Below are 12,839 nucleotides of genomic sequence, written 5' to 3'. Positions count from 1 at the left end.
TTGAAGAAAAAGTTTGATAAACGTTCAGTGTTTTAGATAAACAATTTTGAAAAATGTGTTTCCTGTTCAGTCAGTAAGCTACTAGCCAACCTTTAAATTTACAATAACAAATAATTTACTTGATCAATGGTAATTTACTAGAAAATGATCAATACTAGCCAATTCACTGTTATACTGATGTAGTTTTGATTGTTTTGGTGTAAAAATGTTGCCTCTATGATAAATAAAATGTATAAAAAAATGTATCTCCTGACCATTCGAGTCGGCATACAGGAAAGGACAGCAGTAGCCACTAGGTGGTGCTAAAGCATCGTAAAAAAGTTACTTTGTACATTTAAAGACTATTCATTCTAATTTTGTGCTAAAATCTTTTTGTAAAAGTAGATCCCGCTTTTTTTTTTTTTTTTTTTTTTCAGACGACTTGATTTATTTTCTTCAGCTTTTGAGATAAGCTGAGGGCAGGTGTAATTGTAGCTTTCATGTCATGAGATAAACTGGTGTTTAAAAACAGCAAAGGAAGGCACTTTGAAGGCTCTCTGCTGACATGTAGCTGAAATCACATGGGAGAGATGAAAAGCAGCCACACCGCTGCTGTAATCGTACATGTAACGTGTGTCTAATGTGCGTCATGTTGCTTTGCGTGTACAAAATGTGTGTGTGCCGCATCACACACTTAATGTGCTTCATCTTTCTGTGTGCATGTGTGTGAGCGAGCGTGAAGTCAGCGTGAAGCTAAGCAGAGGCGAGGACAAGATAAGAGGAGGAGGAGGAACACGAGGGGATGAAAGAGTAATGTGACGAGAGAGCAGCGTTAAGTTTCCAGAGCGCTCCGGTCCGTCTGAAGACACAAAGTCCATTTGTAGAATTGAGTCATCTGAGCTGGGGTTTAATCCAAGTCCATCTAGAATAATCTGCCTCATTACGACTCTGTGTGCAGCACACTGAGAAAATGATTTAACTACGTGAGCTGTCTGACAAAGAAGGCGTGAAGATTTGGTTAGTGTCAGTGCAGAGTGCAGGCCTCAGTCTGCTGCTGTATCCTGATCCTCTCCAACATCAGCACAGCCACACCTGCTCTCAGTCCCTTAACACTCCGCCTTCACTGTCATGGTTGTTACAAGATCATATGTACTGTTAGATTTATGCTGTATACAGGGGCGGATCTAGACAGATATTCATGGGGTGGCAAGAGGGTGGCATGGAGACTCTAAGGGGTGGCAGAAATATATATGCTGATTTAATACCAAACGATCACATATATCAGTATTTGCTTGGAAAACCCCCAAATGAGGATATTTTAACTCAAAAACATTCTATTATTGTGGTACATGAGTAAAGCATTGAATAGAAGACCAAAAGGTGGCATTAGAAATATTTGTTTATTTATTTATTTATTTATTTATCAACCCTAGTGGGAGTGTCATCTTTTGCTGCATTTACTTGCACTCGGACATTTGAGTCTCGTAACAGCGAGTTTCCGAACAGCCACAATTAAAAAATAAATAAATAAATCGTCTGAAATTGGGGTGGCAACTAGGGTGGCAAGGCATTTTTCTAGGGTGGCAGCTGCCACCCCCTGCCACCCCCTAGAACCGCCTATGGCTGTATATTATATTTTGGCAATCATTTTAGTAATTATGAAGTAAAAATACCAAACTTTAGCCGGTACAGTTGCACAAATGCTTGTTGTGCTTTTCTCCACTCATATCATTGGTAAATGATGATGTGAACGTGCTTTTATTTTTTCAGTTAAATCATTTGACTCATTATTGACATATTATTTATTTATTTAGTTATTAGTTATTAGTTACTGACGATTTGAAAACATCACTATGGGCTCTGCTAACTTCCCATGAGCACCTGCTAACATGTGAGGGGCATCCATCATTATTGACATTTGGTGGATGGTTTCAGTTTTGCCAAACCGAGCTGCAAGCCACATGTGACATGAAACATGAAACATACTTCTTACAGGTTAATCAGCACTTTGAGAGGAGCCATTCATCTTCAAATGCAGTTTGATTTTTACTGGAGCATTTGTTATTGATCTTTTTATTCAAGTAAAGGATTTGAGGACTGTTTTCCTCTCCAAAATTTAAAATGAATAATATGTTTCATGATCAGAGCAGTGAAGTGACAGAGAGTAGCGTAAAGCAGGAAGCAAATGCAGGAAGAGAGCACAGAGTCCAGTGGTGCTAAAATTCCCCTTGAAGGAAAAACTGCCCCCTCGCTGTGATCCTCCTACGCTGCCGAGCAGCACACACACACACCTGTGACGCTCAACACCAGGCTGTTCGTTAGTAAGCTTGGAAGAGATCACAGTGTTTCTGCACTTCACACACAGTGTGGGCACACACACACACACACACACACACACACACAAACACATCGTGGGTGTGCACATGCGGCCGCTCACACTTTACTGTGCTTGAATTGCATACACGTGTATAAATACGTGTGTAGGTGCACACACACGCACACACACATACACACACTTTAATCGCTGTCCTTTCTGATTGTGTCGTCTTGCATTTAAATGAGCATGGTGCTGATAATGATGTGAGTCCTGTCAGCAAGCAACCTGGCTTCATTTCTGTCATCTCTTCTTCTTCTTCTTCTTCTGCTTCTTCTTCTTCTGCTTCTTCTTCTTCTGCTTCTTCTTCTTCTGCTTCATCTTCTTCTTCTTCATCTGATCATCCATAGTGATCCCAACCGAGGTAACATCTACCATACATCTAGGATCATCTGTCGCCATCATCTTATACAAATCTGCCTTCATTTCTTCATCCTCCTCTTCTATAAACCTGATTGAATGTGGTCAATCCAGAGTCCTCAGGAGTATAGCAAGACAATCGTGTGTGTGTGTGTGTGTGTGTGTGTGTGTGTGTGTGTGTGATTTCTGCAAACAAGCTCCACAAACTGCTGTAGTGCTGCAACGATTGGCCGTTCAGTCAGTGGACAGAAAATGAATGGATTTGAAAAAGTGGATTCTAAGTGTGATATATGATGATTGATTTTATTCACTTGTCAAGTAAAAATGCCTTGTTTTGTGATTCCAGCTTCACTCAGATGCTCAGATTGTCTTCCTTGTCTCCTCTGATCGCATTATGAAATGAATACTTTCTTTTTTTTTTTTTTTGTCTGCTGGTCAGACTAAGGAAACCATCTGAAAACATCACGTTGAGCTCTGCTAACTTCACATGACACTGTGTCATTATTTTTTACACCACGCTAAATGGCTAAATGGCAATTAATAGAAAAAAACGGATTGACTAATCGAGAGTAATAAAGAATTATTAGTCGCGGCCCTGAACTGATGTGATTCACCTCCTCTCTGTGTTTTCTATTTTTTTTTCACCCTGGCCTCTCTCTTCTTTTACTCTCCTCTGTCCCGTCTCGTTTCCTCTTCTCTGTCATTATCTCCTCCTCGCTCTTCCATTTCCATGCTCAGCTGCATACGTACACACACATGCATACACACACACACACACACACACACGCAGCACTGTTTCTAGGTCATGAGAGCCTTATATGAATAATAAACAGCTGTCTCCTTTAAAGGGAATTATTTATAGAGCCTCGAGTGAGGGACTGTGGCTCACACGTGCTCTCTCTCTCTCTCTCTCTCTCTCTCTTTCTCTCTCTGTCTCTCCCTTTCTCTCTCTCTCTCTCTCTCTCTCTCTTTCTCAAATTTTCAAATTCCTTTTCCATCCCTCTTTTATCCGCCCTCTCTCAAGGGTTTTGTATTCCAGTTGGTTTGTTAGAATATGAATACTGCCGCTACTACTAATAGTAATAATATTTACCATAATCTACATCTGTAACACAGAGCTCTGATGGATTTAAAGGGAGAAACCTCCTATACTTTTGCACGGCGACACCATCAATCAGTGACGTGTAACACACTGTACATGACACAATGCAGTGATACAGTATGCACATACGATCTGATCATATCATAGGATGCAATCATGCAGTAGGATCATACAAAACAAATCTGATGGAGTCATGTGATACAATACAATAATGTGATACGATGATATTACATGATTATACAATACAATCCTGCAGTACATCAGAGCTGCAACTAACGATTATTTTCATTATGCATTAATCTGTTGGTTATTTTCTCGATTAATAAAGCATTTCCTACAGCCCAACATGATGTCCTCAAAAGTCTTGTTTTGTCCCAACCAACAACCCAAAGATATTTAGTTTACTGTCATAGAGGATGAAAGAAACCAGACAATATTCACATCTGAGGAGCTGGCATCAGAGAATCTTCTTAGAAATAACTGAAAGCCACTGATTATCAGAATAGTTGGCGATTAACAGTTGGCAGCTAATTGATTATTTGGCTAGTTGTTGCAGCTTTTAATATAATCATTTCATATGATAGTTATATGAACACAGGTGCAAACATAGAATATGATTTGAGATATAATCATACAGTGTGATCATATGATGTGATCGTACCATCCTGGTACATTTCAGTGATGCAGGCTGAGCCCTGCAGCTGCCCCGGGTAAACAGTGTGTGGTGTGGTGTTGACGGGGGACAAGCTCTGTGTAGACTGTGTGGGCTGGTGGATGGTCACTTAGCAGTGTTAGCCAATCCTGTTAGTTCGTTAGTTAGCCACCCCAAGTTCAAATGCCCTATCAAGTGAGAGCAGTTTACCTTTTTAAGTAGCTGATGTAAGTTAATTAACATTAGCTACTTAAGAAATAGAAACAGAAATAAAAAGCCTTTATCTTTATTGTACAAGTACAACGAAATTAGGAGTGCTACTCTTGATCAGTGCAATTAGTAAGACAATTTATATTAGCTAATTTATATTAGCTAACAGTCCGTAACCCTAACCTTGATCTTTCCTAACCTTAACCATTACGACAAACCTTTGTCTAGCCTTAACAATACCCTTTCCCTAACATTATTATAGTGGCTAGTACGCTAGCTCACTAAGGAAATGGTCCTTTGGTCATATTAGAGGGCTGGTTGGTTGGAGGACTTGCTGCTGAGGTGACATATGCACACTAGAGTCAGTCTTGGAGTCACCTTGGAGTAAGATGTCATGTCTTCATTTTAACTAAAAGACATTTTTGTTCCTTTTAATCAGACATAGGGGTGTTTATTTACCTTGACAGTTTCGGAGGTAGCTTCCTCCTTCAGAATGTGTCCAACTCACAGCCGGAGCGGCACCTGTCAGATCCGGAAGACCTGACCTGACCGTGTGGCCGTGCACACCGTGCGGTGCTGCCGCCGTTGCCGGCCGGCACCAGGTCTGCTGGATCTAACGGGTGTGCCGCGCATACAGACTGCTGTAATACTTTCATTACAAACCGACTTTTGTTTATATGCGGTTGCAGCAGCACAACTGACAACAACACAGACAACATGGTTGATTATTGATTGTGCAACGCGGCGATTCGCCGGTAATCGCGTTGCGCACATTAAACGGTTTTGCAGAGGCAGGCCTCTTGTAAAAGTGGCCCAGCCGCCGCCGCCTCTGCTCTGCAGGCATTACTTATCGATCACAAGTGGCTTTTCTCAGGCTCAACAGAGAGATCACAGATAAACAGAACCGTTTTTAATCAAAAGAGAAAAAAAAGGCTCTTGATGAGCACTTCAGCGTGAGAAATCGGAGGTGTGGCGTGAGAGCGTGTGAAGCCAATCAAATGCGTGAGTCTCACGGCCAATGCCCGGCCCGACCCGTTTGGTCCTGGCAGCTTGGGTTTGGTCACATCAGCGTTATTGTGCTGAAACTCTAGTGTAAAATAAATAAAAATGATGGACCTACTGTCTGTTCTGGGCAACTTCTTGTACAGTGTGTTGAGTTTACGTGGTGACACTGAAGGCAATACATAGACTAGTTCAGGCAGTAAATGTCGGGTCGATTTTGGACACAAAAGATACCTGTCCGGTTCAGGTCGGGCTCGGTTACTATACTCCTGCCCTACTATAACCCTGGATTCAGACAAAATATGTGGCCCGATCCACATGCTACTGCACACAGGGCTTCTCCTGTGTAAACGGCAGAAAACAAAAAATCTGTGTAAAACCTGTTTGTTTGGTGTAAAACTGGTCGTAGTGATTTCTTTCATTTCCCAGAACACCTTTGGACATCTGCAGGAGATTTAGGTCGACAGAGTGATGTTAGAGTGATAGTGAGGTCAGAGCAAGACAGTGGGAGTGTTTAGTCCAGGTGAAGTGAGTCATCCCTCACTAACAACACAACCTGTCTTGATGCTGCAGTGCATTCTGCTGCTGCTCCTGTGGTGGACAAACTGCTCCCCGGGCCACCTGTACCACTCATTTCTCCCTGCATGATAGCTGACTGCTGGTGCAAAATGGCGGCTTCATAAAAAGCCCCTTTGCTGTTTGTAAAAAAGAAAAGAACAAAAAGAGGGGAAGCAGACAGTGAGTCGGCAGAAACAGTTTGGACGCAGGAGGAGAGGACGAGGTCAGCAGGAAGTCAGACAGTCCAGACTAATGCTGCAGGCTGCAACACCATGAGGTCATCTGCACTGAGCTGTCTGTAATCCCCAACACACACACACACACACACACACAAAATCACATACACAAGTTCATATAAACACACCACAAAGGCACACAGAAGTCTGCAGTCACACACACACACACACACACACACACACACACACACACACACACACACACATGTGCATCACCATCAAATGTCCTCGTGCACAAGAACTAAGACACTGACAAAATAACCACACATTACTCATGGACAGGCCTTTCAAGTGCATGCAAATACATCCACATTAGGATTAGGACAATTACTCATAAACACATATGCAAGCACATGCAGAAGCAAATGACTGCGTGTGCACACACACACACACACACACACTACATTCATACACATGCACGTAATCAGCCCCCAGCGGCTCAGTAATGTGCTTTAGTTCTGTCTGTGAGTTTGAAGAGTTTTGCATGACAGTTTTTTTTTTTTTTTTTAATAATCTTCAATAATCTACAGTGCTGCTGCCCCGTTATAATCTGCTGTATAAACCCTGATAGATTAAGGGGTAATTTCACTAACCTCAATCCCAGCATGCATTTAATACATGGAAAAATCCATTCTGAACGCCTCGGCCGCCTCGTGTTGGTGATCAGTTTTCACAGCCAAAACGTTCACTCGCTCTACTTCACACCAAATCCACTAGTTTCTGAAAATGCATGTCATTTTTTTTTTTTTTTTAAATAATGAACATATCTGTGACTTCTTGCATACAAGAGTCTGAAAACGGGTGCGTTGTACTTCTAACCTGAGCCAGTTTAATTTCTACATTATTCTGCACGTCGAAAAATCTGAGCGACCAACTACACATATGCAATTATCCATGTGATGATGATGATGATGATGATGATGATGATGATGATGATGATGATGATGATGATGTGTCACACAAACAAACATGGCATCCAATCAGCTCATCATGTTACTGTGTTTTTCACAACACCGATGAATGAACACGAGCACGAGGAGCTTTTTAAATAGCAGCAGAAAGCAGTGCTAGAAATCTCTTTATCATGACTGGTAGTGCTGTGTGGGTGTGTGTGGGTGTGTGTGTGTGTGTGTGCGTGCGTGTGTTTTTTTTTTTTGACGATGGTAAACAGATTACTTGGTTTGATTAATGACTGTGGGAACTCTGTCTCTGCCCGGATTAGACTCACACTGACACTGTGACGATGACATAACCATGTACACACACACACACACACACACACACAAGTTATCATACACTGTTGTGTGCACACCCACATGCACACACACACTGGCTTGTCTGAGGGCAAATGGAGGTGACAGAGATTAGGTTCTGAGGTTCTGAGATAGAGACGTTCCTCTCTTGATGCATTTTTCCCGCATCGTGCTGCCTTCAAGTCATATCTGGAAAAAAAAAAAAAAAACCTCAGCACGGGATGATGTGTTTTTGCTACAGCTAGCATTCAGGTTTTGTCTTGCCTTGTAGGAAAGCACAGGAATTATGTAAGACCTAAAATGAGTGACCTCATTATTTTCTGAGAAAATGAGAGTCACTTTTTGGTCCAATCCAATATGGCAACTGGTGTTTTCATGAAAACACTGACAGGATTATGGGAGAAAACTTGGAGAAGCTGGAATAAAATCATACCAATGAGATTACTGTCTGTCAAATAAGAGTCCCTGACAGCTGTGGTTCCCTAAACCAGGGGCTCTCAACCCCCAAGCTGACCCTCATCACGCCCCTGACCCCCACTTTAGGTGATTTCTCCTCTGGGACTCTGATATGAAAAGATATTTTGGTTTGTGTTCATTTTGGAGCTGTCTAGGTGTCATACTTTAAACATAATGTTAAAATAATTACTCAGACATCTTTTTGTGTAATAGCAATGTCTAGTGAATTAACCCTTGTAAACACGGGAAAAAGGTGACAAGCAAATTAGCAAATGATTGCTGAAATAAATTAAACTAACAATTTAAATTTAAAAAATCACTAGAAAATTCAGTCAATTCAATTCAATCAAAAGTACTGAAAAATTAGCAAAAAATATAGTTTGAAAATTACAACAATTACAAAACTGTAATTGTAATTATTAAAATCATATATTTAAACATCAGATCTTGTACAGATAATTTTCACAAGCCCTTAAGGACCACTAGTTGGCCAGTAGGCACAAAAAAAATAGAATTCATTAACTCAAGTAAATGTAAAATTTGTAAAATTAATCATTTCATCATCATTAATTATTTTGCTTGAGGAACCTCAAGGACCCCTTGGGGTCCCTGGACCCCACTTTGAAAACCCCAGCCTTAAACAACTGCATGGGTACACTAATGATAGAGGAGGACCTGAGGGTCATAACCTGTTGAACAGCGCTGTTATGCTGCCTTGTGCTTGAGTTTCCTTGCGTGTCTTGGCAGTGTCTGTACAGAACACACACATGTGAGTGTGAGCTGCACGGAGACAAATCCCCCTCAGCTGCTGCTGACCTGGCAAACGAAGACAAACTGAACGACGGTTTCTACATTTGTACGAACGCTTTATTCAGGCCATCCTATGAAAATATTTAACTTAGCATCAAGCTAACCCTAACTAATACAAAGTGGATAAGTCAGCCGACAGGTTGAGGTAAGGTTTCTATGGTGATTAAACTGGGAAAGTCAGTTGATCCCAAGTTGATACTGAATATTAACACAGGACAGTCCAAATAATGATGTAGGCATGGCAAGATTTGGCCCATCAAACAGTTTCATGTTGAAATATTCAAAAATGGCTTGTGGATGATCAGACATATGGCCAGTGAACACATGATGGTTATGAAGTCATAGGTCCATTGTTGATTTAACAATGGACCTATGGATCCATTGTGGATTCTAACCTCCACAAAGCTCGTTTCTCCACATTATTCCAACTGCTGGAGAGCACCGAGTCTCTTTCATATCTCATGTTTTTTGCAACATTTCCAAAAGTTGGTGTAAATTCTCCTGACAGTCAGATGGAAACTGGGCTGCCGTGCGGCTCTTTGGAGCGGGAATCGATTTCTGTTGTCCCCCAGCGCTCCTCCTCTCCATGTCTTTCTCCTCACATCCTGACCGTTTGTCTCTGCACTGTGGATGCTGAGAGTCGCCGTCTTTCTGTCTGTCTGTCTCTCTTGTTCTCCATCTGATACTTTCTGTTCCTCAGTCTCTCCTTTTTTTCTTTCACTCCTCGTCGGCTCATTGTCCTCTTTCCAACTTGTCTCTGTCTTGCTTTCGTTTTCTCTGCGTTTCTCTCTCTGTATATATTATGATATATATTTTCTCTGTCTCGTCCTGTTTGTCTCTGTTTCTCCCTGCTTTCCTGTACCATTCCTATCTCTCTTTCTCTATTTCACACTCTCGTTTTTTTCCTCTTTCCACCCCTCTTCCTTCCCTCCTTCTTGGATGAAAGGGTAACATTGACTCTCTGTAATAGACAGATTATCCACAAATCAGGAGGATTAACCGGTCCAGACAGTCCTTCAGGTGTGTGTGTGTGTGTGTGTGTGTTCGACCAGAGAATATGAGAGGGGGATGTTGACAAAGAGAAAGGACTGGCTGCTGAGATGGATGCTACCGTTGTTTTAAAATTAAACTAAAGGAAACACAAGGTTTTTCAAAAAGTGTCCAGAAACTAACTTACAAATAAGATTAAAAACACATACAACTGGACGAAACTTTAATTTGAAACAATTTTTAAATGAATTTATGATTTACTCTTTCTTTTATCTGTTCCAAAGTTGCAAAAAAAAAAAATAAAAAATTCAATAAAATTAACACTGAAACTGAAACTAAACTGAAAATTAAAATAAAAAATGTAATAACTACATAGAACGAAACCCCAACTACACAGGCAGGTTTTGGTGCGGAAGTTTTTCTATTTTCTATTTATTTTAATATAATCAACACAACATCAATGCTGTGACATGACTTTGCCTTGTAGTTTTTACTACTGCAATTAATAATTACTTGCTAATTACTGACTGCTTGAATCACTGTTGATTGGTCGATTCATGTTGTAGATAAAGTGTCACAATAAAGCCGGCGTCTCCTGGGAAGTGAGGTGACGCAGCCACAAAACCTCAGAAATATCAATGTTGTAATGTAATGTATAAAGTAAATATTTTGGGTATACATATTGGGTATATACTGTATCTTTTGGTATGCATGGTCTTATAACAACAGAGGAAAGGAGGATGATCTTAGCATGTTAGTGATGTTCTAGTTTAGCTAGAATCAGACTGATTCGATAACCAGTCGATAACGACTGGTTATCGAAATGATCTTTTTTTTCTTTTGTTTGGCTGACCGACTCTCTCTGTCTCTCCATCAGGGCCTTGTACACATATGAGGGCGACAGTAATGACTTGTCACTGGCAGCATCAGGAGGTAAGTCACTTTTTCTTTCTTTTTTCTGTCCTTTTTCTCATGCCTCCTTCCCTCTTCTCCTCAAATCTGCTGTGAATTCACCTCTGGCACAGCTCTCCAAATTTGATGTCTTTTTCTTGTTTTTTTTTTTGTTTTTTTTTTTTTTGGATTTGATGAAAATGCGTGCCACATGCCCCCAATCCTAACAGCATTTCTCGTCTTGCAGGGTTTTTTTTTTTCCAATCGCTTTACCTCCACTGTAAACTCAGAAACCATGGTGTAAAAACAGTAAATCCATCGGCCTAATGAGAGGCACTCTTCCCAAAATAACACATTTTGCTTGCAAAAGGCTCTTACCATGACAAAACATTTCAAACGTGCAGCAAAAGCACATTTCCAGCCACTCACTCACTTCATACTCAACACCAAAATGCAACACACCCTTTTCAGTCTGAGCAGGTTCAACCTTACTTTTTCCTGTGTGGATTGCAGTCATATTTTTTTTAACAATTTACATAGTTACATATTGTAAAGCAAGTAGCAAAAGCTACTTGCTTTTGTAGGTGCATCCTGATTGATTGGTTTATTGTTTATTGTTTATTAGGATCCCCATTAGCTACAGCATGGCTGCAGCTATTCTTCCTAGGGTCCGCCAACAGGTGAATGGTGATTGGTGAATGGTGATTTGTGGAAAGGGTAGTGATGCAGGTGCACTAGTGATTTCACAGTGATGCAGGTCATTTCTATCAGCTGTGAGCAGATGTTTTGCTTTTGACTACCACAGTGAAGTCAATGGAGTCAGGGCCGTGTAAATGACACATGTGAGAAGTGTTGTGCAAAAGAGTGTGAAAAATGTGTGAATCCAATGAAAAGGTATGAACACATTTGCTAAAGAAAACTTCTGCTGTGGTTTGGAGGTGAAGATGATGACAAAGTGGACCCCTGTTTCATTATACTGGAAAAAGCGATTGAAAAAAAAACTGTAATTTCATGTTTGGTGGTGGGTGGAAGAAGTCTGTAATTTGATCATATGGACTGGATGCAGCTGTGGCTGTGATGAGTCCTGCAGCGAGTGACTCCTCTTCACTGAGAAATGATTTTTTTTTCTGTGTGGTTGTTACAGAGTCATTAGAGAGTTGGATTCATTATCACTCTGGTTTTATAGCTCACAGTGTGATCATTATGTTTTAATGAAACTCCTCCATATCTGATGCAGACGCGCGCGCGCGCACACACACACACACACACACACACATGCTGTACATCAGGGTTTTCCACAAGCTGGAACAATGTAATTGCATTGCCATGTGTGTGAGTGTGTGTGTGTGTGTGTGTGTGTGTGTGTGTAGCTATGCCTTTAAAATAAACAGCATGCTTAATTTTTGCTGCACCTCTGAAAAGAAAATGTTTAGAATGAAAACTGATTTTGCTTTCTTTCTTGGTTGTTGAAAATCACAAGAAAATTGTCTAGTAGTTTGTGTTGTTTTCATTTGAGGTGTTGTTGTACAGTTTGGATTTCTTCAACACAATGCAGTTCTACTGATCACTGCTAGGGCAATGTAAAGGCTGCGATTCAAAGATACAGACAAATATTTCAAATAAAACAGATGAACAAGAAGACAGACAGTCTCCTGCAGCCCTCCACCAAGGTCACAGCTGGAGGTTCAGGCTAACACACGCCCCCTGTAGGCAGTAGTGTATATATTTTAGTATATTGTATTTCTATATTTTATTTTTTTTATTATGCATAGGGTATGAAAAGGTTTTCCTCTTTTCTTAGATTTTTGTATTGATCCTTTTTTGACCCTTTTTGTATTTATTTTGTTATTTGTTGTGTTTGTTGTGCACTTGGCTACCTCCCATCTCTGTGTTTTTCACTCACTTTATCCAACATCATGAAACCTGAAAATGTGGCATTTCAACACAGCCTTTGTTAGCAGAAAGG

The 12,839-nt window shown here is 40.6% G+C and overlaps 1 protein-coding gene across 3 annotated transcripts in view; it reads left to right on the top strand.

Moving 5' to 3' along the window:
* The window catches only part of dbn1 (drebrin 1), a 167,159-nt gene that overhangs the window by 104,914 nt on the left and 49,406 nt on the right, over positions 1-12,839 (top strand). For all 3 annotated transcript variants that reach the window (XR_003929340.1, XM_030068339.1, XM_030068338.1), the window contains exon 2: positions 10,860-10,915. Coding sequence is in view for 2 of the 3 variants with exons in the window: in XM_030068339.1 (XP_029924199.1) it covers positions 10,860-10,915 (56 nt within the window). In the remaining variant the exon portion in view is untranslated. The remainder of the gene's footprint in view (positions 1-10,859; positions 10,916-12,839) is intronic.

Source organism: Myripristis murdjan, chromosome 14, assembly GCF_902150065.1.
Source record: "Myripristis murdjan chromosome 14, fMyrMur1.1, whole genome shotgun sequence".
NCBI lineage: Eukaryota > Metazoa > Chordata > Actinopteri > Holocentriformes > Holocentridae > Myripristis > Myripristis murdjan.
This window is presented reverse-complemented; position numbering and strand designations above follow the sequence as displayed.